Genomic DNA, 26,965 nt, shown 5'->3' on the forward strand with positions numbered 1-26,965 from the left:
AAGAAAATCTCTGAAACTATGTTTACTTTCAAAAAATCCACTTTTGGCCTCTTCCCAGCCTGAAACTTCTTTTAAGAACATAAAAAGTGAAAATGCATCTCGAAAGTGCCGAATACAGCAGCTATTCATGAAGACATCATGAAACGGTTCAATTAACTGTCCTGAGCCACTTTTCTGAAGAAAATCTCTGAAACTATGTTTACTTTCAAAAAATCCACTTTTGGCCTCTTCCAAGCCTGAAACTTCTTTTAACAGCATAAAAAGTGAAAATGCATCTCGAAAGTGCTGAAAACAGCAGATGTTCATGAAAACATCATGAAACTTTTCAATTAACTGTCCTGAGCCACTTTTCTGAAGAAAATCTCTGAAACTATGTTTACTTTCAAAAAATCCACTTTTGGCCTCTTCCCAGCCTGAAACTTCTTTTAAGAGCATAAAAAGTGAAAATGCATCTCGAAAGTGCCGAATACAGCAGCTATTCATGAAGACATCATGAAACGGTTCAATTAACTGTCTTGAGCCACTTTTCTGAAGAAAATCTCTGAAACTATGTTTACTTTCAAAAAATCCACTTTTGGCCTCTTCCCAGCCTGAAACTTCTTTTAAGAGCATAAAAAGTGAAAATGCATCTCGAAAGTGCCGAATACAGCAGCTATTCATGAAGACATCATGAAACGGTTCAATTAACTGTCTTGAGCCACTTTTCTGAAGAAAATCTCTGAAACTATGTTTACTTTCAAATAATCCACTTTTGGCCTCTTCCCAGCCTGAAACTTCTTTTAAGAGCATAAAAAGTGAAAATGCATCTCGAAAGTGCCGAATACAGCAGCTATTCATGAAGACATCATGAAACGGTTCAATTAACTGTCCTGAGCCACTTTTCTGAAGAAAATCTCTGAAACTATGTTTACTTTCAAAAAATCCACTTTTGGCCTCTTCCCAGCCTGAAACTTCTTTTAAGAGCATAAAAAGTGAAAATGCATCTCGAAAGTGCCGAATACAGCAGCTATTCATGAAGACATCATGAAACGGTTCAATTAACTGTCTTGAGCCACTTTTCTGAAGAAAATCTCTGAAACTATGTTTACTTTCAAAAAATCCACTTTTGGCCTCTTCCCAGCCTGAAACTTCTTTTAAGAGCATAAAAAGTGAAAATGCATCTCGAAAGTGCCGAATACAGCAGCTATTCATGAAGAGATCATGAAACGGTTCAATTAACTGTCCTGAGCCACTTTTCTGAAGAAAATCTCTGAAACTATGTTTACTTTCAAAAAATCCACTTTTGGCCTCTTCCAAGCCTGAAACTTCTTTTAACAGCATAAAAAGTGAAAATGCATCTCGAAAGTGCTGAAAACAGCAGATGTTCATGAAAACATCATGAAACTTTTCAATTAACTGTCCTGAGCCACTTTTCTGAAGAAAATCTCTGAAACTATGTTTACTTTCAAAAAATCCACTTTTGGCCTCTTCCCAGCCTGAAACTTCTTTTAAGAGCATAAAAAGTGAAAATGCATCTCGAAAGTGCCGAATACAGCAGCTATTCATGAAGACATCATGAAACGGTTCAATTAACTGTCTTGAGCCACTTTTCTGAAGAAAATCTCTGAAACTATGTTTACTTTCAAAAAATCCACTTTTGGCCTCTTCCCAGCCTGAAACTTCTTTTAAGAGCATAAAAAGTGAAAATGCATCTCGAAAGTGCCGAATACAGCAGCTATTCATGAAGACATCATGAAACGGTTCAATTAACTGTCTTGAGCCACTTTTCTGAAGAAAATCTCTGAAACTATGTTTACTTTCAAATAATCCACTTTTGGCCTCTTCCCAGCCTGAAACTTCTTTTAAGAGCATAAAAAGTGAAAATGCATCTCGAAAGTGCCGAATACAGCAGCTATTCATGAAGACATCATGAAACGGTTCAATTAACTGTCCTGAGCCACTTTTCTGAAGAAAATCTCTGAAACTATGTTTACTTTCAAAAAATCCACTTTTGGCCTCTTCCCAGCCTGAAACTTCTTTTAAGAGCATAAAAAGTGAAAATGCATCTCGAAAGTGCCGAATACAGCAGCTATTCATGAAGACATCATGAAACGGTTCAATTAACTGTCTTGAGCCACTTTTCTGAAGAAAATCTCTGAAACTATGTTTACTTTCAAAAAATCCACTTTTGGCCTCTTCCCAGCCTGAAACTTCTTTTAAGAGCATAAAAGTGAAAATGCATCTCGAAAGTGCCGAATACAGCAGCTATTCATGAAGAGATCATGAAACGGTTCAATTAACTGTCCTGAGCCACTTTTCTGAAGAAAATCTCTGAAACTATGTTTACTTTCAAAAAATCCACTTTTGGCCTCTTCCAAGCCTGAAACTTCTTTTAACAGCATAAAAAGTGAAAATGCATCTCGAAAGTGCTGAAAACAGCAGATGTTCATGAAAACATCATGAAACTTTTCAATTAACTGTCCTGAGCCACTTTTCTGAAGAAAATCTCTGAAACTATGTTTACTTTCAAAAAATCCACTTTTGGCCTCTTCCCAGCCTGAAACTTCTTTTAAGAGCATAAAAAGTGAAAATGCATCTCGAAAGTGCCGAATACAGCAGCTATTCATGAAGACATCATGAAACGGTTCAATTAACTGTCTTGAGCCACTTTTCTGAAGAAAATCTCTGAAACTATGTTTACTTTCAAAAAATCCACTTTTGGCCTCTTCCCAGCCTGAAACTTCTTTTAAGAGCATAAAAAGTGAAAATGCATCTCGAAAGTGCCGAATACAGCAGCTATTCATGAAGACATCATGAAACGGTTCAATTAACTGTCTTGAGCCACTTTTCTGAAGAAAATCTCTGAAACTATGTTTACTTTCAAATAATCCACTTTTGGCCTCTTCCCAGCCTGAAACTTCTTTTAAGAGCATAAAAAGTGAAAATGCATCTCGAAAGTGCCGAATACAGCAGCTATTCATGAAGACATCATGAAACGGTTCAATTAACTGTCCTGAGCCACTTTTCTGAAGAAAATCTCTGAAACTATGTTTACTTTCAAAAAATCCACTTTTGGCCTCTTCCCAGCCTGAAACTTCTTTTAAGAGCATAAAAAGTGAAAATGCATCTCGAAAGTGCCGAATACAGCAGCTATTCATGAAGACATCATGAAACGGTTCAATTAACTGTCTTGAGCCACTTTTCTGAAGAAAATCTCTGAAACTATGTTTACTTTCAAAAAATCCACTTTTGGCCTCTTCCAGCCTGAAACTTCTTTTAAGAGCATAAAAAGTGAAAATGCATCTCGAAAGTGCCGAATACAGCAGCTATTCATGAAGAGATCATGAAACGGTTCAATTAACTGTCCTGAGCCACTTTTCTGAAGAAAATCTCTGAAACTATGTTTACTTTCAAAAAATCCACTTTTGGCCTCTTCCAAGCCTGAAACTTCTTTTAACAGCATAAAAAGTGAAAATGCATCTCGAAAGTGCTGAAAACAGCAGATGTTCATGAAAACATCATGAAACTTTTCAATTAACTGTCCTGAGCCACTTTTCTGAAGAAAATCTCTGAAACTATGTTTACTTTCAAAAAATCCACTTTTGGCCTCTTCCCAGCCTGAAACTTCTTTTAAGAGCATAAAAAGTGAAAATGCATCTCGAAAGTGCCGAATACAGCAGCTATTCATGAAGACATCATGAAACGGTTCAATTAACTGTCCTGAGCCACTTTTCTGAAGAAAATCTCTGAAACTATGTTTACTTTCAAAAAATCCACTTTTGGCCTCTTCCAAGCCTGAAACTTCTTTTAAGAGCATAAAAAGTGAAAATGCATCTCGAAAGTGCCGAATACAGCAGCTATTCATGAAGACATCATGAAACGGTTCAATTAACTGTCCTGAGCCACTTTTCTGAAGAAAATCTCTGAAACTATGTTTACTTTCAAAAAATCCACTTTTGGCCTCTTCCAAGCCTGAAACTTCTTTTAAGAGCATAAAAAGTGAAAATGCATCTCGAAAGTGCCGAATACAGCAGATGTTCATGAAAACATCATGAAACTTTTCAATTAACTGTCCTGAGCCACTTTTCTGAAGAAAATCTCTGAAACTATGTTTACTTTCAAAAAATCCACTTTTGGCCTCTTCCAAGCCTGAAACTTCTTTTAACAGCATAAAAAGTGAAAATGCATCTCGAAAGTGCCGAAAACAGCAGATGTTCATGAAAACATCATGAAACTTTTCAATTAACTGTCCTGAGCCACTTTTCTGAAGAAAATCTCTGAAACTATGTTTACTTTCAAAAAATCCACTTTTGGCCTCTTCCCAGCCTGAAACTTCTTTTAAGAGCATAAAAAGTGAAAATGCATCTCGAAAGTGCCGAATACAGCAGCTATTCATGAAGACATCATGAAACGGTTCAATTAACTGTCTTGAGCCACTTTTCTGAAGAAAATCTCTGAAACTATGTTTACTTTCAAATAATCCACTTTTGGCCTCTTCCCAGCCTGAAACTTCTTTTAAGAGCATAAAAAGTGAAAATGCATCTCGAAAGTGCCGAATACAGCAGCTATTCATGAAGACATCATGAAACGGTTCAATTAACTGTCCTGAGCCACTTTTCTGAAGAAAATCTCTGAAACTATGTTTACTTTCAAAAAATCCACTTTTGGCCTCTTCCCAGCCTGAAACTTCTTTTAAGAGCATAAAAAGTGAAAATGCATCTCGAAAGTGCCGAATACAGCAGCTATTCATGAAGACATCATGAAACGGTTCAATTAACTGTCTTGAGCCACTTTTCTGAAGAAAATCTCTGAAACTATGTTTACTTTCAAAAAATCCACTTTTGGCCTCTTCCCAGCCTGAAACTTCTTTTAAGAGCATAAAAAGTGAAAATGCATCTCGAAAGTGCCGAATACAGCAGCTATTCATGAAGAGATCATGAAACGGTTCAATTAACTGTCCTGAGCCACTTTTCTGAAGAAAATCTCTGAAACTATGTTTACTTTCAAAAAATCCACTTTTGGCCTCTTCCAAGCCTGAAACTTCTTTTAACAGCATAAAAAGTGAAAATGCATCTCGAAAGTGCTGAAAACAGCAGATGTTCATGAAAACATCATGAAACTTTTCAATTAACTGTCCTGAGCCACTTTTCTGAAGAAAATCTCTGAAACTATGTTTACTTTCAAAAAATCCACTTTTGGCCTCTTCCCAGCCTGAAACTTCTTTTAAGAGCATAAAAAGTGAAAATGCATCTCGAAAGTGCCGAATACAGCAGCTATTCATGAAGACATCATGAAACGGTTCAATTAACTGTCCTGAGCCACTTTTCTGAAGAAAATCTCTGAAACTATGTTTACTTTCAAAAAAATCCACTTTTGGCCTCTTCCAAGCCTGAAACTTCTTTTAAGAGCATAAAAAGTGAAAATGCATCTCGAAAGTGCCGAATACAGCAGCTATTCATGAAGACATCATGAAACGGTTCAATTAACTGTCCTGAGCCACTTTTCTGAAGAAAATCTCTGAAACTATGTTTACTTTCAAAAAATCCACTTTTGGCCTCTTCCAAGCCTGAAACTTCTTTTAAGAGCATAAAAAGTGAAAATGCATCTCGAAAGTGCCGAATACAGCAGATGTTCATGAAAACATCATGAAACTTTTCAATTAACTGTCCTGAGCCACTTTTCTGAAGAAAATCTCTGAAACTATGTTTACTTTCAAAAAATCCACTTTTGGCCTCTTCCAAGCCTGAAACTTCTTTTAACAGCATAAAAAGTGAAAATGCATCTCGAAAGTGCCGAAAACAGCAGATGTTCATGAAAACATCATGAAACTTTTCAATTAACTGTCCTGAGCCACTTTTCTGAAGAAAATCTCTGAAACTATGTTTACTTTCAAAAAATCCACTTTTGGCCTCTTCCCAGCCTGAAACTTCTTTTAAGAGCATAAAAAGTGAAAATGCATCTCGAAAGTGCCGAATACAGCAGCTATTCATGAAGAGATCATGAAACGGTTCAATTAACTGTCCTGAGCCACTTTTCTGAAGAAAATCTCTGAAACTATGTTTACTTTCAAAAAATCCACTTTTGGCCTCTTCCAAGCCTGAAACTTCTTTTAACAGCATAAAAAGTGAAAATGCATCTCGAAAGTGCTGAAAACAGCAGATGTTCATGAAAACATCATGAAACTTTTCAATTAACTGTCCTGAGCCACTTTTCTGAAGAAAATCTCTGAAACTATGTTTACTTTCAAAAAATCCACTTTTGGCCTCTTCCCAGCCTGAAACTTCTTTTAAGAGCATAAAAAGTGAAAATGCATCTCGAAAGTGCCTAATACAGCAGCTATTCATGAAGACATCATGAAACGGTTCAATTAACTGTCCTGAGCAACTTTTCTGAAGAAAATCTCTGAAACTATGTTTACTTTCAAAAAATCCACTTTTGGCCTCTTCCAAGCCTGAAACTTCTTTTAACAGCATAAAAAGTGAAAATGCATCTCGAAAGTGCTGAAAACAGCAGATGTTCATGAAAACATCATGAAACTTTTCAATTAACTGTCCTGAGCCACTTTTCTGAAGAAAATCTCTGAAACTATGTTTACTTTCAAAAAATCCACTTTTGGCCTCTTCCAAGCCTGAAACTTCTTTTAACAGCATAAAAAGTGAAAATGCATCTCGAAAGTGCTGAAAACAGCAGATGTTCATGAAAACATCATGAAACTTTTCAATTAACTGTCCTGAGCCACTTTTCTGAAGAAAATCTCTGAAACTATGTTTACTTTCAAAAAATCCACTTTTGGCCTCTTCCAAGCCTGAAACTTCTTTTAACAGCATAAAAAGTGAAAATGCATCTCGAAAGTGCCGAATACAGCAGCTATTCATGAAGACATCATGAAACGGTTCAATTAACTGTCTTGAGCCACTTTTCTGAAGAAAATCTCTGAAACTATGTTTAGTTTCAAAAAAACCACTTTTGGCCTCTTCCCAGCCTGAAACTTCTTTTAAGAACATAAAAAGTGAAAATGCATCTCGAAAGTGCTGAAAACAGCAGATGTTCATGAAAACATCATGAAACGTTTCAATTAACTGTCCTGAGCCACTTTTCTGAAGAAAATCTCTGAAACTATGTTTACTTTCAAAAAATCCACTTTTGGCCTCTTCCAAGCCTGAAACTTCTTTTAACAGCATAAAAAGTGAAAATGCATCTCGAAAGTGCTGAAAACAGCAGATGTTCATGAAAACATCATGAAACTTTTCAATTAACTGTCCTGAGCCACTTTTCTGAAGAAAATCTCTGAAACTATGTTTACTTTCAAAAAATCCACTTTTGGCCTCTTCCCAGCCTGAAACTTCTTTTAAGAGCATAAAAAGTGAAAATGCATCTCGAAAGTGCCGAATACAGCAGCTATTCATGAAGACATCATGAAACGGTTCAATTAACTGTCTTGAGCCACTTTTCTGAAGAAAATCTCTGAAAACTATGTTTACTTTCAAAAAAAACCACTTTTGGCCTCTTCCCAGCCTGAAACTTCTTTTAAGAACATAAAAAGTGAAAATGCATCTCGAAAGTGCCGAATACAGCAGCTATTCATGAAGACATCATGAAACGGTTCAATTAACTGTCTTGAGCCACTTTTCTGAAGAAAATCTCTGAAACTATGTTTACTTTCAAAAAATCCACTTTTGGCCTCTTCCCAGCCTGAAACTTCTTTTAAGAACATAAAAAGTGAAAATGCATCTCGAAAGTGCCGAATACAGCAGCTATTCATGAAGACATCATGAAACGGTTCAATTAACTGTCCTGAGCAACTTTTCTGAAGAAAATCTCTGAAACTATGTTTACTTTCAAAAAATCCACTTTTGGCCTCTTCCAAGCCTGAAACTTCTTTTAACAGCATAAAAAGTGAAAATGCATCTCGAAAGTGCCGAAAACAGCAGATGTTCATGAAAACATCATGAAACGGTTCAATTAACTGTCTTGAGCCACTTTTCTGAAGAAAATCTCTGAAACTATGTTTACTTTCAAAAAATCCACTTTAGGCCTCTTCCCAGCCTGAAACTTCTTTTAAGAGCATAAAAAGTGAAAATGCATCTCGAAAGTGCCGAATACAGCAGCTATTCATGAAGACATCATGAAACGGTTCAATTAACTGTCCTGAGCCACTTTTCTGAAGAAAATCTCTGAAACTATGTTTACTTTCAAAAAATCCACTTTTGGCCTCTTCCAAGCCTGAAACTTCTTTTAACAGCATAAAAAGTGAAAATGCATCTCGAAAGTGCCGAATACAGCAGCTATTCATGAAGACATCATGAAACGGTTCAATTAACTGTCTTGAGCCACTTTTCTGAAGAAAATCTCTGAAACTATGTTTAGTTTCAAAAAAACCACTTTTGGCCTCTTCCCAGCCTGAAACTTCTTTTAAGAACATAAAAAGTGAAAATGCATCTTGAAAGTGCCGAATACAGCAGCTATTCATGAAGACATCATGAAACGGTTCAATTAACTGTCTTGAGCCACTTTTCTGAAGAAAATCTCTGAAACTATGTTTACTTTCAAAAAATCCACTTTTGGCCTCTTCCCAGCCTGAAACTTCTTTTAAGAACATAAAAAGTGAAAATGCATCTCGAAAGTGCCGAATACAGCAGCTATTCATGAAGACATCATGAAACGATTCAATTAACTGTCTTGAGCCACTTTTCTGAAGAAAATCTCTGAAACTATGTTTACTTTCCAAAAATCCACTTTTGGCCTCTTCCCAGCTTGAAATTTCTTTTAAGAACATAAAAAGTGAAAATGCATCTCGAAAGTGCCAAATACAGCAGCTATTCATGAAGACATCATGAAACGGTTCAATTAACTGTCTTGAGCCACTTTTCTGAAGAAAATCTCTGAAACTATGTTTACTTTCAAAAAATCCACTTTTGGCCTCTTCCCAGCCTGAAACTTCTTTTAAGAACATAAAAAGTGAAAATGCATCTCGAAAGTGCCGAATACAGCAGCTATTCATGAAGACATCATGAAACGGTTCAATTAACTGTCTTGAGCCACTTTTCTGAAGAAAATCTCTGAAACTATGTTTACTTTCAAAAAATCCACTTTTGGCCTCTTCCCAGCCTGAAACTTCTTTTAAGAACATAAAAAGTGAAAATGCATCTCGAAAGTGCCAAATACAGCAGCTATTCATGAAGACATCATGAAACGGTTCAATTAACTGTCTTGAGCCACTTTTCTGAAGAAAATCTCTGAAACTATGTTTACTTTCAAAAAAATCCACTTTTGGCCTCTTCCAAGCCTGAAACTTCTTTTAAGAGCATAAAAAGTGAAAATGCATCTCGAAAGTGCTGAAAACAGCAGATGTTCATGAAAACATCATGAAACGTTTCAATTAACTGTCCTGAGCCACTTTTCTGAAGAAAATCTCTGAAACTATGTTTACTTTCAAAAAATCCACTTTTGGCCTCTTCCAAGCCTGAAACTTCTTTTAACAGCATAAAAAGTGAAAATGCATCTCGAAAGTGCTGAAAACAGCAGATGTTCATGAAAACATCATGAAACTTTTCAATTAACTGTCCTGAGCCACTTTTCTGAAGAAAATCTCTGAAACTATGTTTACTTTCAAAAAATCCACTTTTGGCCTCTTCCCAGCCTGAAACTTCTTTTAAGAGCATAAAAAGTGAAAATGCATCTCGAAAGTGCCGAATACAGCAGCTATTCATGAAGACATCATGAAACGGTTCAATTAACTGTCTTGAGCCACTTTTCTGAAGAAAATCTCTGAAACTATGTTTACTTTCAAAAAAACCACTTTTGGCCTCTTCCCAGCCTGAAACTTCTTTTAAGAACATAAAAAGTGAAAATGCATCTCGAAAGTGCCGAATACAGCAGCTATTCATGAAGACATCATGAAACGGTTCAATTAACTGTCTTGAGCCACTTTTCTGAAGAAAATCTCTGAAACTATGTTTACTTTCAAAAAATCCACTTTTGGCCTCTTCCCAGCCTGAAACTTCTTTTAAGAACATAAAAAGTGAAAATGCATCTCGAAAGTGCCGAATACAGCAGCTATTCATGAAGACATCATGAAACGGTTCAATTAACTGTCCTGAGCAACTTTTCTGAAGAAAATCTCTGAAACTATGTTTACTTTCAAAAAATCCACTTTTGGCCTCTTCCAAGCCTGAAACTTCTTTTAACAGCATAAAAAGTGAAAATGCATCTCGAAAGTGCCGAAAACAGCAGATGTTCATGAAAACATCATGAAACGGTTCAATTAACTGTCTTGAGCCACTTTTCTGAAGAAAATCTCTGAAACTATGTTTACTTTCAAAAAATCCACTTTAGGCCTCTTCCCAGCCTGAAACTTCTTTTAAGAGCATAAAAAGTGAAAATGCATCTCGAAAGTGCCGAATACAGCAGCTATTCATGAAGACATCATGAAACGGTTCAATTAACTGTCCTGAGCCACTTTTCTGAAGAAAATCTCTGAAACTATGTTTACTTTCAAAAAAATCCACTTTTGGCCTCTTCCCAGCCTGAAACTTCTTTTAAGAGCATAAAAAGTGAAAATGCATCTCGAAAGTGCCGAATACAGCAGCTATTCATGAAGACATCATGAAACGGTTCAATTAACTGTCTTGAGCCACTTTTCTGAAGAAAATCTCTGAAACTATGTTTACTTTCAAAAAATCCACTTTTGGCCTCTTCCAAGCCTGAAACTTCTTTTAAGAGCATAAAAAGTGAAAATGCATCTCGAAAGTGCTGAAAACAGCAGATGTTCATGAAAACATCATGAAACTTTTCAATTAACTGTCCTGAGCCACTTTTCTGAAGAAAATCTCTGAAACTATGTTTACTTTCAAAAAATCCACTTTTGGCCTCTTCCAAGCCTGAAACTTCTTTTAACAGCATAAAAAGTGAAAATGCATCTCGAAAGTGCTGAAAACAGCAGATGTTCATGAAAACATCATGAAACTTTTCAATTAACTGTCCTGAGCCACTTTTCTGAAGAAAATCTCTGAAACTATGTTTACTTTCAAAAAATCCACTTTTGGCCTCTTCCCAGCCTGAAACTTCTTTTAAGAGCATAAAAAGTGAAAATGCATCTCGAAAGTGCCGAATACAGCAGCTATTCATGAAGACATCATGAAACGGTTCAATTAACTGTCTTGAGCCACTTTTCTGAAGAAAATCTCTGAAACTATGTTTACTTTCAAAAAAACCACTTTTGGCCTCTTCCCAGCCTGAAACTTCTTTTAAGAACATAAAAAGTGAAAATGCATCTCGAAAGTGCCGAATACAGCAGCTATTCATGAAGACATCATGAAACGGTTCAATTAACTGTCTTGAGCCACTTTTCTGAAGAAAATCTCTGAAACTATGTTTACTTTCAAAAAATCCACTTTTGGCCTCTTCCCAGCCTGAAACTTCTTTTAAGAACATAAAAAGTGAAAATGCATCTCGAAAGTGCCGAATACAGCAGCTATTCATGAAGACATCATGAAACGGTTCAATTAACTGTCTTGAGCCACTTTTCTGAAGAAAATCTCTGAAACTATGTTTAGTTTCAAAAAAACCACTTTTGGCCTCTTCCCAGCCTGAAACTTCTTTTAAGAACATAAAAAGTGAAAATGCATCTCGAAAGTGCCGAATACAGCAGCTATTCATGAAGACATCATGAAACGGTTCAATTAACTGTCTTGAGCCACTTTTCTGAAGAAAATCTCTGAAACTATGTTTACTTTCAAAAAATCCACTTTTGGCCTCTTCCCAGCCTGAAACTTCTTTTAAGAACATAAAAAGTGAAAATGCATCTCGAAAGTGCCGAATACAGCAGCTATTCATGAAGACATCATGAAACGGTTCAATTAACTGTCTTGAGCCACTTTTCTGAAGAAAATCTCTGAAACTATGTTTACTTTCAAAAAATCCACTTTTGGCCTCTTCCCAGCCTGAAACTTCTTTTAAGAACATAAAAAGTGAAAATGCATCTCGAAAGTGCCAAATACAGCAGCTATTCATGAAGACATCATGAAACGGTTCAATTAACTGTCTTGAGCCACTTTTCTGAAGAAAATCTCTGAAACTATGTTTACTTTCAAAAAATCCACTTTTGGCCTCTTCCCAGCCTGAAACTTCTTTTAAGAACATAAAAAGTGAAAATGCATCTCGAAAGTGCCGAATACAGCAGCTATTCATGAAGACATCATGAAACGGTTCAATTAACTGTCTTGAGCCACTTTTCTGAAGAAAATCTCTGAAACTATGTTTACTTTCAAAAAATCCACTTTTGGCCTCTTCCCAGCCTGAAACTTCTTTTAAGAACATAAAAAGTGAAAATGCATCTCGAAAGTGCCAAATACAGCAGCTATTCATGAAGACATCATGAAACGGTTCAATTAACTGTCTTGAGCCACTTTTCTGAAGAAAATCTCTGAAACTATGTTTACTTTCAAAAAATCCACTTTTGGCCTCTTCCAAGCCTGAAACTTCTTTTAAGAGCATAAAAAGTGAAAATGCATCTCGAAAGTGCTGAAAACAGCAGATGTTCATGAAAACATCATGAAACGTTTCAATTAACTGTCCTGAGCCACTTTTCTGAAGAAAATCTCTGAAACTATGTTTACTTTCAAAAAATCCACTTTTGGCCTCTTCCAAGCCTGAAACTTCTTTTAACAGCATAAAAAGTGAAAATGCATCTCGAAAGTGCTGAAAACAGCAGATGTTCATGAAAACATCATGAAACTTTTCAATTAACTGTCCTGAGCCACTTTTCTGAAGAAAATCTCTGAAACTATGTTTACTTTCAAAAAATCCACTTTTGGCCTCTTCCCAGCCTGAAACTTCTTTTAAGAGCATAAAAAGTGAAAATGCATCTCGAAAGTGCCGAATACAGCAGCTATTCATGAAGACATCATGAAACGGTTCAATTAACTGTCCTGAGCCACTTTTCTGAAGAAAGTCTCTGAAACTATGTTTACTTTCAAAAAATCCACTTTTGGCCTCTTCCCAGCCTGAAACTTCTTTTAAGAACATAAAAAGTGAAAATGCATCTCGAAAGTGCCGAATACAGCAGCTATTCATGAAGACATCATGAAACGGTTCAATTAACTGTCCTGAGCCACTTTTCTGAAGAAAATCTCTGAAACTATGTTTACTTTCAAAAAATCCACTTTTGGCCTCTTCCAAGCCTGAAACTTCTTTTAACAGCATAAAAAGTGAAAATGCATCTCGAAAGTGCTGAAAACAGCAGATGTTCATGAAAACATCATGAAACTTTTCAATTAACTGTCCTGAGCCACTTTTCTGAAGAAAATCTCTGAAACTATGTTTACTTTCAAAAAATCCACTTTTGGCCTCTTCCCAGCCTGAAACTTCTTTTAAGAGCATAAAAAGTGAAAATGCATCTCGAAAGTGCCGAATACAGCAGCTATTCATGAAGACATCATGAAACGGTTCAATTAACTGTCTTGAGCCACTTTTCTGAAGAAAATCTCTGAAACTATGTTTACTTTCAAAAAATCCACTTTTGGCCTCTTCCCAGCCTGAAACTTCTTTTAAGAGCATAAAAAGTGAAAATGCATCTCGAAAGTGCCGAATACAGCAGCTATTCATGAAGACATCATGAAACGGTTCAATTAACTGTCCTGAGCCACTTTTCTGAAGAAAATCTCTGAAACTATGTTTACTTTCAAAAAATCCACTTTTGGCCTCTTCCCAGCCTGAAACTTCTTTTAAGAGCATAAAAAGTGAAAATGCATCTCGAAAGTGCCGAATACAGCAGCTATTCATGAAGACATCATGAAACGGTTCAATTAACTGTCTTGAGCCACTTTTCTGAAGAAAATCTCTGAAACTATGTTTACTTTCAAAAAATCCACTTTTGGCCTCTTCCAAGCCTGAAACTTCTTTTAAGAGCATAAAAAGTGAAAATGCATCTCGAAAGTGCCGAAAACAGCAGATGTTCATGAAAACATCATGAAACTTTTCAATTAACTGTCCTGAGCCACTTTTCTGAAGAAAATCTCTGAAACTATGTTTACTTTCAAAAAATCCACTTTTGGCCTCTTCCCAGCCTGAAACTTCTTTTAAGAGCATAAAAAGTGAAAATGCATCTCGAAAGTGCCGAATACAGCAGCTATTCATGAAGACATCATGAAACGGTTCAATTAACTGTCTTGAGCCACTTTTCTGAAGAAAATCTCTGAAACTATGTTTACTTTCAAAAAAACCACTTTTGGCCTCTTCCCAGCCTGAAACTTCTTTTAAGAACATAAAAAGTGAAAATGCATCTCGAAAGTGCCGAATACAGCAGCTATTCATGAAGACATCATGAAACGGTTCAATTAACTGTCCTGTGCCACTTTTCTGAAGAAAATCTCTGAAACTATGTTTACTTTCAAAAAATCCACTTTTGGCCTCTTCCCAGCCTGAAACTTCTTTTAAGAGCATAAAAAGTGAAAATTAATCTCTAAAGTGCTGTATACAGCAGATATTCATGAAGACATCATGAAACTGTTAAATGAACTGTCCTGAGCCACTTTTCTGAAAAAAATCTCTGAAACTATGTTTACTTTAAAAAAATCCACTTTTGGCCTTTTCCAAACCTGAAACTTCTTTTAAGAGCATAAAAAGTGAAAATGCATTTCTAAAGTGCCGAATACAGCAGATATTCATGAAGACATCATGAAACGGTTCAATTAACTGTCGTGAGCCACTTTTCTGAAGAAAATCTCTGAAACTATGTTTACTTTCAAAAAATCCACTTTTGGCCTCTTCCCAGCCTGAAACTTCTTTTAAGAGCATAAAAAGTGAAAATTCATCTCTAAAGTGCTGTATACAGCAGATATTCATGAAGACATCATGAAACTGTTAATTGAACTGTCCTGAGCCATTTTTCTGAAGAAAATCTCTGAAACCATGTTTACTTTCAAAAAATCCACTTTTGGCCTCTTCCCAGCATGAAACTTCTTTTGAGAGCATAAAAAGTGAAAATGCATCTCTAGGCAGTAAAGTGCTGAAAACGGCAGATATTGGTGAAAATGACATGAAACTGTTAAATCAATTGTCCTGAGCCATGTTTTTGACAAAATTCTTTGAAACTAGTTTTATTTTCACAAAATCAGCTTTTGGCCTCTTCCCAGCTTGAAACTTCTTTTAAGAGCTTAAAATGCTGATGATGTACCAGGAAAGGAGTGTAAGCATCATATTGTAAAAAAATCATCATGAAACTGTGAAATCAACTGTCCTGAGCCACTTTCTTGAAGAAAATCTTTGAAACCATGTTTATTTTCCCCAAATCAACTTTTGGCCTCTTCCCAGCTTGAAACTTCTTTTAAGAGCATAACATGCTGATAATGTACCAGAAAAGGTGTGTAAGCATCAGATTATAATAAAACATCATGAAGCTGCGAAATCAACTGTGTTGTTCACCATCGTGTACTTTCCACACCATGTCATTGAGCCATGTGCTGTGCTGCTGGACTGAAGAAACCTCTCAACCCGTTGGGTTAATTCAGAAATTCTATTCACCCGAGGTGACATATTGTCACTGTGTTACAAAAGTAGCACATGCATCCTGTTCCTCTTGAGTGTGTAATTTCCTGTTCCATTTTGACAGCTGCAAAGTGTATTTCACAAACCACACATACCGAGCTTCTTCTCATGCGTTGTATTCTTTGAAGCATGAGGAGCGCGGTGAGGATGTTTCTGTGGGCCTGGATGATTCTGGACTCGGGGGAGTGTTCAGCCTCATTGCCAGAAATCACAGATGGGGAGTTTATTGATGAATGTGTGAGGGGACACAACGAGGCGCGGTCGTCCGTCAGTCCACCTGCAAACGACATGCTGTACATGGTAGGCACAATGGCCATTTTGATTTCTCACTAACTTTATAAACAAATGACCGTGGTAAAGCCCCCTCTCCAACACCGCAACGGGCGGCCAAAACAATGTGAACATTGGATGATAATGGATAAGGTTGAATTCTGAATGAATATTAATGCCAAGTTAAAAAAACACCTTTGTTTTTTAATCTTTTGTCAACCCTCAGTTGATTTTAGAATGGTATTAGTGGCTTGAGATCCCTGGACCATCTAGGGAATAAATGCTAATTTGGGTAAAAGGAAAAAGAAATCACAAATCTTTTGTGCAAGGTTCAACTTCAGTGAACACTGAAACATGAATTTGCCACATTGACAAGCACCTCCAAAACGCAGCAGCCATGAAGAGCCAGAAATTTAAAATAGAGGAAGCTATCTGAATTTATTAGCTGATTAGCAACATTAAGTTTATTTTCAACCCTCCTCTGTTGAATACAAATGGCTTCACAAAGGAAGGTTTTTAGACAATAATGGGACAGGAGTCAATGTTGCACGTCTTTTAAATTAACTTTATTGTCCGGTGAGCGACTGAGCTACTGTCCACACAACTTTGTATTTCTCTCTACTCTATTATTTTTTGGGATGAACCAACCCTTTTAAAAGCGTAATTTAACAAGCTGCTTCATATTCTCTACCTCTGTTCACTCAGACATGGGACGAGGGCTTGGCCATTACTGCAAGAGCGTGGGCAAGGCACTGTGTGTTTGAACACAACACCTACCTCAAAGATATCCAACGTGTGCACCCTACCTTCTCCTCTGTAGGAGAAAACTTATGGGCAGTATACCCACCATCATCTTTTGATGTGTTAAAGCCCATAAAAAGTTGGGTGGATGAAAACCAAGACTACAACTACAACAGCAACGTCTGCACAAACGTCTGTGGCCACTACACACAGGTTCGTGCTTACTTCTTTGAAAACTTACTGAGAAATTGCTTGTGGGGTTTTTTGTGTGGTGAAAAGTTTAAAAAAAAAAAAAAAAGCACGACAAAAATCAAAGAGGAACTGCTCATTGTGTCATAACCGGTCTACATTGCATAATTTAACCTTTTCCTCATCTCCAGGTTGTGTGGGGAAGCAGTTACAAGGTTGGTTGTGCCGCCCAGCTGTGCCCGAATGGTGTGAGAAACTTCAGTTCTAGAGAGGGTGTCATTTTTGTATGCAACTATGCTACAGCGTGAGTTGAACACGTCCACAGACTTCAGAGTTGATCACTTAGAAAACTGTTAACATTGTACATTAAAGGTGGGCACTAAGGCTCAAGGGCTCCAAAGGATGATTCCGAAAACCGTCAGCCAGCTTGTCAACATTTTAAAATTTGCATTTGTTCTCCGGTGATGTCACACGCCCTTTTTGTTGACCTTTGTCTTCTGGTGATTCAGGCTGCGTTTCGGCTGAAGTTCAGGTCTGGTTTCATGTGGGGAAAAAAGGGTGGTACTTATAAAAGTATATATATATTTTTATATTTATTTGTTATATCTGTATAAGATACAAATATAATAAAATACACCGGTATAACAATACAGTTAATAGCTGTGCTGCATGTCATAATTAACTGATATTGCTTAAAAATTACGCTCCGAGGCAACAATATTTCATTTGTTAAACCCTTGACTACTGCTACTACTACTCCTCCTCTCTCTCCTCGCCCAATGCTGGGCTTACCTTTTTAAGTTTCACTTTATAGATGACCACATCTCAAAGCATAACAATGTGACGAATACAGGCGAGCTGCAATTTCTGCACATTTTTGAGAAAAAACAATCAGATGAGAGGGCGGAAGGCGCAGAGCAAAGAGCAACCCAGAATGAACAAAGATTTGCTACCTACAATATGGGAAGGTGATTTAATTTAACTGATATTTCCTTGTGCAGGGGTAATGTGAACAGAAGGCGGCCATATAAACATGGAGGGGCAGGCTGCTCTGGATGTAAAGGCACCTGCGAGAAGAATCTCTGCCGTGAGTATTTTGTCCTTCATATCCTGATTTTGATTTTCGGTCTCTCAGATCACCAATATTTGTGGCTAGTAACTACCTTTGCCTATTTTCACTGTTTCTGTCATCTTTGCCTTTGCAGGTAGCCAAGAAAGAGATTCACAAAAAAGTAAGTGACGGTAAAAAAGACTGGATTGTAAAATACACACCCACACTTTGCTTAAAGAGTCATTTTTTAAAACATGGTGCTAGTGAATTCCACATTCCACAAAGCTGTGCAAGGTACGAATACTGAAAGCGCTTCATTGGTGTTCCAGGTTACAACTGGACTCCAGACTGGGACCCTGCCCCCGCTACCACTGTCTTAAATTATGAGACTATTCTGGTTGCCCGACCCATTGCCCTCATTGTCACCTTCATCGCAGCGTATGCAGTCCGCCACTTTTATCCCGATGTCTTCTGCTATGAATAGACCACCTGAGGTGACCTGAAGGACGTGGACCTGTTCAGCCAGTGCCAAGTTCTATCAGAGCTGTACATAAACACATGCACATAAGTGCATGTGTTTTACCCACCAGCTTCTTTGTAGTTAGCTAGCCCCATATTTAAGCCATCCGACAGGACAATAAAAAGACAAAAAAAGCCAATAAACCCAAAGGAAAAACTAAAGTGAACGCGCCCAAACTGTCCCCTGTGCTTGCTCATTTTACTGCAGTGGTGATCAGCTACAGTTACGTTAAGTTTAAGCATATTAATGTAATATGTTCATATAAGCAACAATGTCAAATTACTGCCACATTTTTTTTAACATAGCATTTAACATTCCATTCACTGCTCTCATCAACCCTGGTTACAGTGCTGATGAGAGCACACTAGCTAGCAGATCGAGTTAGCACATTGTTGATCAGTTAGAGAGCCAGATATCATTAGGAGTTGGTAGAGGACGCAGAAAAAGTATAAAAAAAATAAAAGAGTGAAAGTTGGACAAACAATATGGGCAACTAGGCAGCTCTTAGTGACATTTTTTGTTTATGAGGCAATAATGTCAGTGTACAAAGGTACAGCTCTGCAATGGACCTAATTTCAAATCCTGTGATCTGCGGTCGGCCTCTTCCTGAGGAAGCCAAGGACGACAACATACTTTGAAAACCTATAAATACTGACCATTCAAAATATGGACAATAGTTAGAAATTGTTTTCGAACTATTATATGAGGCAGAAAAGGAGACAATGTATGACATCACTCACTGGTGTACTACTGGTATCCAGATATGAGGATTTCCTGTTCATATTGCTTAGTATAATCCTCTAACAGTAAGTTGAATAAAAACCTCCTTGACAGTTTGTGATTGAATTAATTTTGACCCTAGCACACACTGTCTGATGTCTCCCCTACCTGTGTCCTGGTTAGAGTCCTTAATCTGTCCAACAGGACTGCCAAACCAATACCACGTCACATGGTACACAACACAACTACCAAGTTTGTGGTTAGCTTTTGTTTTTTGTTTAGCTCTTTTTCTTTTTGCCCACGGTGCTGCCGGTGGGGGGGGCTGGGTTCACTGAAGGAGCCCCCAGTTTCTTGGTTTTGGCTTTTTTCACTTTCTCCTTAATAGCTTCGATGTCCAACTTGCTTTCTGTAGGACCTGTGACAGAAACAATGGGGGGGTGTTAGCTGGACTACTGCGGTGCACAGGTTCACACATTTGTTCTCAGATGGATATTTGATCCCTTATTTCTACCTTTGTTGGTCTTCTTCATTAGAGGCTTCTCTTTAGGCGGAATGAAAGCTTTGTTCCGCTCTTCCTGCTTCTTGGTCAGTGCTTCGGCTTGTTTCACCTGAAAAAGAGGAACAGTGAGTCACACCATTGGCAGTTCTCCAGAATACGATGTAATTCTTCCTCGTCCTAACATGTTTGAGCAAACTTTTACAGAGACTCTGCACTTATTTGATCACGTCAACTAATCAAGCTAATTTTCAATGAAGCCTTAATTAAGCAACAGAAGGAAAAAAAGGCCTAAAACCCAGCTGGATACCATGACTGTAATATCAGGCTTGTGAACACTGCAGCCCTGCAGGAGATGAATCCACTCAGTGCTCACCTTGATCTCCTCCATCTTCTTCCTCTTTTTCACACTTTCACGCAGGAAGAATTCTCCCGTGGCCAGCTCCTTGTCGACCTAAAAGACAATCCACAAAAATCCAAAGTTGGAATCAATCCCAATCTAAATTAGTCTCAATATGCAGATGAGTCTCAATAACGTGGTTCATTTTGTTGGCAGTTTATATTAAAGGTCAATCTTTTTTTATCATCTTTAAAATAACTATAGTTAGCATAGCTTTTTTATAATAGAACACAATGTTGTATGAGCATGCTCTTTAGCTCTTGAAGCGAGTAAGCTAACATTACTGTGTTCTACATGTACGAGACAGCGACTATGAATGTTAGAATAAAGGGGTTTAAAGCAAGCTTCTGACCGTGCTCTCCGGCTGTGACGGAGGGAATGGTGTGTACTCCTTCTTCGCGCTCTTCTTCTTGGGCTCCCTGCGCTTGGCCAGGTTCTTGTGGCGGAACTTAGGCAGGAAGCGCTCCCAGCTCTGCATGCGCAGGTCGGGGTCTTTGGACAGCTCCTGTTTGATCATCAGTGTCTGATGGATACGGCCGTCAGAAAATTTGGTGGTGGTGGGAGTAAAAGTAACAAAAATGTTATAACTTTGGTGATGTTGCACGGTCACGCCACAGGCCCTGTCTGCTTTCAAATGTAGTTTTATTAACAGTGTATATATTAATAGTCTATTTAGCTAGTCTTCTAGGGTAGGCCTTTATGGTGGAAGAACCACAGGAAATGGGGACAATATTTATTAAGTTTAAAACTTGACTTATTAAAAAAAGATTTTCATTTTTTTCAGCTGCTCTTGCCGGGAAGACAATTACAAACATTTAATGGATGCAATGAGTTATCTCTGACAAGTCAAGATGGAGGGCACAGTTTTGTTTTTTCAGAGCAGTGTGCCGTTTGTTCAGCATCTGTCCCCAGGACTAGTCAGACACTGGTGTTGTTACAATTAGACAAGTTTAAAACAATGAAACCTTGTGCCTAGTACGAATGGGTCTACTATGAGCACAATGAGTGCTGCGGACCATCTGATGCTCTTTCATGCCCTCAGCTCCAGGTTGAGTCAGCCTTGGCGTTCAAACCCAGAGGGGTTTATTTCAGTCAGGAGATCAAGAACAAGGATGGAATATATCTTCATTGGGCATGATTGCAGTCTGTTCGAACATCTCAACCCATCCAGTAAAGCCGCCAGGTTTCTGTTAGCGGCTTGAACGTACCTTAATGTTGTAGATGGGATGAATGTTCCTCATCGTGTCCATCACCACTTTGCGTACCTAAAAGACAGAGAAAAGAGACATGACAAAAATACAATGCTTCGACATCTTCCCATCGTCTGTGGGATATGTAATTTCATATGACAGAAAAAAGATCAAGAATATGCCTGAGAAATGAATTGTTGCCAGACTGGCCAATCATAGGATAGCGTCAGCCAGCTCTGACCCAAATACTGCAACTCTTTGAACTCTGCTCCATAAACTCTCATTAAATGGTTTCAGCTTCTCTTCGTGTTCAGGCTGGTTTAGTAGATTTGGAGCTGGTCATGACCAGCTCCAAATAAATGTGCAACAGTGATACTCGTAACCCGGAGAGGTTGGAACAAGATATACGTTTCTAGAACGTTACGTTTCTTTATGTAGTCTTAGCAGAGTACGTTAACACATCATTAACTAGCGTTAACACTTCTATGCTACACTAGCTAGTGAAAGTATACTGAATGTATTCACATGTTGCTAAATAAAAACCTACCCGGTTTTACAGGAACAGGGTTGTTCCTTCATTTCATCGTCTTCTGTCTGGATCACCAGGTGATGTGGTGATTCGCATTTACACTCTGATCTGAATCTTTATCTGTTTAACCCGTTTTCACTGCTGAATCAGTTTGACATCTCTGTCTGTCTGTTGATCCTACTTTAATGAGTGCAGTTAGTGACAGTGTGGGGTGGGGCTTAGCAACGGTCATTTAGATTTTGTTTCAAACTGTGAATCACCTACTGGAGGCTAGTTTCTCCACCTTTTATATTATCAGTAGACTCCTGTGAACAGAAAGAGGCTCTATGAAGTCCTTACCTCCTTCAGGCCGTTGTATGGCCCCAGGGCCGACACCGTGTTGCCCTGAACCATCACATAGCAGTTGGTCAACAACTCTAATGCCTGGAGAAAATGGACAGGAAAGCAAAGTAAAGCGTGTGACTTAAAAAGTAAGGATCCGTTAACGGTAACAACGATATGAGTCAAAATGTGTGGCTGATTATAAGCAATGCTGCCACCTAGTGAGATTTTCCCCAAAATACACCGTTGTGTCCCTAGACAAACTAATTTCGCACCCCTGACATATCTGCTGTGAGCGGGACTAAGACGCGAGAAGAGGAGGCGAAGATGTACAAACTGGGAAATGAGAAAGACCTCAAGTCCAGTTTGCATACTCTGTAAGCAAAACATTGAGGCTTTGTTCACACTGTATTTCAATTCAGCCCCCCCCCCTTCTATATTAAATGGGGTTACCCGTGGACGGAGTATTAGGGTCTTCGGTTAAGAAAGAAAAGAATAAATTCTCAAAATATTGTGACTTTATTCCATTTCATTATTTTACAGTGCCCTCCAGAATCATTGGCACCCTTAGTAGATATGAGCAAAACAGGCTGTGAAAAAATGTCTTTGCTGTTTATCCTTTTGGTCTTTCACTCAAAATATTCACAAAAATCTTACCTTTTCATTGAAGTAAAATTATTGAAAGAAAAAAAAAATGTTGACATTAAATAAATATTTTTCTCCAAAACATGTGTGCCACAATTATTGGCACCCCTAGAAAATATCATGATTAAAATCTAACTGAAGTATAATTCCTGTCATATTTTACATTTGTAAGTTCACCTGTTTGATTAGGAACTCTTAAGTGGTCAACCATGACTTCCAGTTTCACTGGGGTATAAATATGAGATAATACAGGCCAAATTCCCTTGGTCATTCATCACAATGGGAAAAACCCGAGAACACAGTGACGATGTGCGACGAAACATTGTTGAGCTTCACAAATCAGAAAATGGATATAAGAAAATCTCTAAACAGTTGAAAATACCCATTTCCACTATCAGGGCAATAATTAAGAAGTTTAAAGCGACAGGAGATGTTAAGAATCAGCCTGGAAGAGGACGTATTGACCCCACACACCGTGAGGAGGATGGTTCGACTGGCAAAAGAATCTCCAAGGATCACAGCTGGAGAATTGCAGAGGTTAGTTGAGTCTTGGGGTCAGAAAGTCTCCAAAACTACCATCAGATGCCACCTACATCACCACAAGTTGTTTGGGAGAGTTGCCAGAAAAAAGCCTCTGCTGTCAATCAACAACAAACTAAAGCGCTTACAGTTTGCCAAACGTTACTGGGACTTTCAATGGGACCGGGTTATACGGTCAGATGAGACCAAAATAGAGCTTTTTGGCAACAAACATCAAAGGTGGGTTTGGTGTAGACAGAAAGATAGCCATACAGAGAAGCACCTCATACCCACTGTGAAGTATGGTGGTGGATCTTTGATGTTGTGGGGCTGTTTTTCTTCCAGAGGCCCTGGACATCTTGATAGGATACATGGTATCATGGACTCCATCAAACATCAGCAGATACTAAATGAAAACCTAAGAGCCTCTGCCAGGAAGCTTAAAATGGGCCGTGGTTGGACCTTCCAGCAGGACAATGATCCGAAGCACACCTCAAAACCTACACAAAAATGGTTCACCGACCACAGAATAAAGGTTTTGCCATGGCCATCACAGTCCCCCGACCTAAACCCCAGAGAAGATCAGTGGGATGAGCTGAAGAGGAGAGTCCACAAGCGTCGACCTCTGAATCTGAAGGATCTGGAGAGATTCTGCATGGAGGAATGTCTCAGATCCAGAGCCATGTGGTCACCAACCTCATCACGCAATATAGGAGAAGACTCACAGCTGTTATCTTGGTAAAGGGAGGCTGCACCAAATATTGAATGAAGGGGTGCCAATAATTGTGGCACATATATTTTTGAGAAAAATATTTGTTTCATGATAAAAATTTAATGTTTCTTTCAATTATGTTACTTCAGTTAAAGGTTAGATTTTTGTGAATATTTTGAATGAAAGATGATGAGGATAAACAATAAAGACATTTTTTTGCATCTCGTTTTGCTGATTTTTACTAAAGGGTGCCAATAATTCTGGAGGGCACTGTATAGAGTCAACATGCTCAACGTGTAGAAGAAGAAAAAAAAGTATCAGGAGACAGTTCTTTTATATTTATTTCAGCAGTAAGTTTTCCAGCACCACAGCCTTTTCTGGCATAACCTGCAACTATTCTAAACTGTAAACACATTAGAGGACATGCTAAGTTTATTAATTGTCTTGGTAATGCCTGAAGACAGGATTAGATGGTTAAGACACAGTTAACTGTGGTGCTTGTTTTTTTGCTAATACTACAATTTTTACAGATGCCCCATATCACCCTGTTAAAAGCTCCACTGAGTTTCACCGCCAAACATTTTAACAATCACCAACAATGAAAAGAAAGCAGTATCTCTGAGATAAGAGCTGCTTCCCAGCAGGTGTGAGGTGTTTTTGAAAGCTTGATATTGGTCTGGGACTCACTTTTAGGGTGGAGCCCTTGGGGCCAATCAAACGCTGTCTTCGCTTCACAAACCGCTCTCTGTTCCTCACCAGGGTACCGATTTTGATGATGTCACACGCCATGTCATCCTGTAATATCCGCACAGCCTGGAAGCAAAAAAACAGTACGAACAGGGAAGCAAAACGACCGAATACATTAGCATCACTCTTGTTTTCAAAAAAACAAGGAGCATTCTGCAGGAAACAAAATCTACATGTGGCATGTGCCACAAGACAGACCGTGATCAACGGACGACAACCCTAGACGACAGCTGTGTCCTCGGATCGTTACCTGTTCAAACGGGACACTCCTGGCCAGCAGCTTGATGAGATCTCTGGCTCTCACGATGGCGTAAGGGTCGTACGTTTTCTTCGTGGTGCAAACTGTGATGCTTCCCTCAATCAGGTCCAAAGTGGCTTTGACGTGCTGAGAAGAACAAAAATCCACCTTAGATAAGATCTGAACACCACCTGGTGTTTAAACCAAAATTAAACTGTTTGGTGCAGGGCTGCAATTCAGCCTGACGGTAATAAAGTAATCCAGCCAGGTTAATTTTCATGTGCATACTGACGGGCCACCGTCACATTACTTTTAATACTCATTAAAAGTAACATGCATTTTAAAGGCCTTTTTACATTTTTTTTAATTAGTTAAATAATTTGACAACCAATATCTTCATAAATTCACCCTCCTGCAACCACAATATCATCATCACTTAAAGTATGAATTGATTAGAAAAGGAACTGATAATTAAAATTTTTATTTAAAAAATAATCACAAGAAGAGTAGAATTACTATTAGTTGCAGCTCTGATCAGCACAAAGATGTTTTCTTTGTGTCTATATAAATTCTAAGATCCAAAATGGGCAACAATTGTCATAAAATGACAAACTGCATAGTCCAACTCTTCAAAAACCCTGCTGTTATCTCCCCATGCTTAACTGACCAATGACATTTAAATTCTATGTGCATAAAAGCGCATTTGGTCCAATAACGTTGTGGTCCGTTTTCAGCACTTTGTGTCTCTGGAAAAGGCTTGAGCTGACTCGGTGAACTTACTGCATCTCCCAAAGCCTTCTCCACAAGCAGCCAGCACTCTTTCAGGTAGGCTTCTCTGTATTTGGGGAAGAGGGTGGCGAAACTGCTCTCCTCCAGCAGACCCCGGGGATTGTCGTCTTTGGTGAAAGTCGCCTCTTTCCATCCATCAGGAACAGTCAGAAGTTCAGATTCATCCACTGCATGATGCAGATATCAGAAACATGGAAAGATTGACACCTGTTATTTTCCCCCACAGACAACCCAAATACCACTTCCTCCATTAACATGGAAGAAACTGTCTGTCCAATATACCAATAAAGCACCCTGTATATTGTACTTTGGTTGTTTTAGGAGTGAAGCTGCCTTTGCTGTAAAGGCATGTAGTTTTATCTACATGGCAGGAGCGCTTTTCTGTCAAAGATGTTCAGAGGAACATTAGAAGATGAGGGGTTCAAAAGAACAGCCGTGGATGGTAGCTAGCAAACTGATAGGACCTTCTTCTATACTCGAGGGGTTTTTCATAAAACAAAATCAAACCTTCCATATAATTTTTCGTACCTACTTTGCCAGGAGAAAGGAGACGTTGGTAAGTAGCTAATGTGCAACAACAAATGTCTGACCCCAGCAAAAGTATTGGACTGTTTCTCCATGCACAAACAAAGAACATGGGGATTACTTTTGCGTTGACTTTTAGAGGTGAGTAATGAGTTTGTAGAATATTTGGGGCATGCTATAAACGCTTTTAAAACTTCCTCTAAAGTTTTCGGTAGTTTTCCGTGGTGTGAAGTGAACGCCAACCAGGGGAAATGTGTATAGGTAGCGGTATATCAACACGTTTCCAACACACGGCTGCTCCCTTGCTAGCTTAAAGCTAATTCACGCGTGCTTCGCAACAAAAAAGGCGACCGCATTCAGCCCTGCTTCACAGTGGATGAGTCGCTGGGTGTCAAGATTAGTGTTCGACTCGGCGTCATCAATAACTCACCTTGGTGTTTAGTCTTTTTCGATTTTGTCCCTGTTTGTGCATCACTCAAGCCGTCTCCCGTCGTGGAGGACGCCATTGTCGTTGGAGGAGGATCCGGCTGTTCTTCTTCTTTCAGTTTATTGGCGGACTACAAACCAACGTTTAAGGTGCATGCCGCCACCTACTGTACCGGAGTGTGTAACATCATGACTTTTATGACAGTTATTTAAATACAATATTAATGTTATTTATCAATAAAATGAATAAATAAAAACAAAACACCCCCTCAAAAAAAAATAAAAATAAAAAAATAATAATATAGAAGTTATATTCTGGATGGGTCTGGGTTTTTTCTTCTTTGTTGGAGTTTAACGGTAACTTGCATCCTTAGTGTTGCATTACTGCAATCTTCTGGAGTTAGCCAAGTCC

General features: G+C 38.3%; 2 protein-coding genes across 2 annotated transcripts; one reads left to right on the top strand and one right to left on the bottom strand.

Annotated features, from left to right (window-relative positions):
* Positions 1–15,580: 15,580 nt before the first annotated feature.
* LOC137873348 (GLIPR1-like protein 1) lies at positions 15,581–19,132 on the top strand. Its single transcript, XM_068711547.1, has 6 exons — positions 15,581–15,825; positions 16,501–16,749; positions 16,917–17,029; positions 17,727–17,812; positions 17,931–17,957; positions 18,106–19,132. Exons 1-6 carry the CDS (start codon positions 15,655–15,657, stop codon positions 18,258–18,260), a joined length of 801 nt encoding a protein of 266 aa, XP_068567648.1. The 5' UTR covers positions 15,581–15,654; the 3' UTR covers positions 18,261–19,132.
* Positions 18,799–26,666, bottom strand: krr1 (KRR1 small subunit processome component homolog). Its single transcript, XM_068711546.1, has 10 exons — positions 26,558–26,666; positions 25,594–25,769; positions 24,826–24,960; positions 24,516–24,641; positions 21,971–22,054; positions 21,121–21,177; positions 20,265–20,435; positions 19,889–19,966; positions 19,528–19,624; positions 18,799–19,431 (listed from the first exon to the last, which is right to left on the bottom strand). Exons 1-10 carry the CDS (start codon positions 26,631–26,633, stop codon positions 19,295–19,297), a joined length of 1,137 nt encoding a protein of 378 aa, XP_068567647.1. The 5' UTR covers positions 26,634–26,666; the 3' UTR covers positions 18,799–19,294.
* Positions 26,667–26,965: the final 299 nt, after the last annotated feature.

The sequence above is a fragment of the Cebidichthys violaceus genome, unplaced genomic scaffold (genome assembly GCF_023349555.1).
Source record: "Cebidichthys violaceus isolate CVI_PGR_0920_01 unplaced genomic scaffold, fCebVio1.0.p SCAF_160, whole genome shotgun sequence".
In the NCBI taxonomy this organism is placed as follows: domain Eukaryota; kingdom Metazoa; phylum Chordata; class Actinopteri; order Perciformes; family Stichaeidae; genus Cebidichthys; species Cebidichthys violaceus.

Bases quoted from the DNA above. Each gene is read 5' to 3' on its own strand.
- LOC137873348 (XM_068711547.1), top strand. From the start codon at position 15,655: ATGAGGAGCGCGGTGAGGATGTTTCTGTGGGCCTGGATGATTCTGGAC. The intron at 15,826-16,500 runs GTAGGCACAATG...CTGTTCACTCAG, and splicing joins CAAACGACATGCTGTACATG to ACATGGGACGAGGGCTTGGC. The intron at 16,750-16,916 runs GTTCGTGCTTAC...CCTCATCTCCAG, and splicing joins TCTGTGGCCACTACACACAG to GTTGTGTGGGGAAGCAGTTA.
- krr1 (XM_068711546.1), bottom strand. From the start codon at position 26,633: ATGGCGTCCTCCACGACGGGAGACGGCTTGAGTGATGCACAAACAGGG. The intron at 25,770-26,557 runs GTGAGTTATTGA...TGCATCATGCAG, and splicing joins GAAAAAGACTAAACACCAAG to TGGATGAATCTGAACTTCTG. The intron at 24,961-25,593 runs GTAAGTTCACCG...TGTTCTTCTCAG, and splicing joins AGAAGGCTTTGGGAGATGCA to CACGTCAAAGCCACTTTGGA.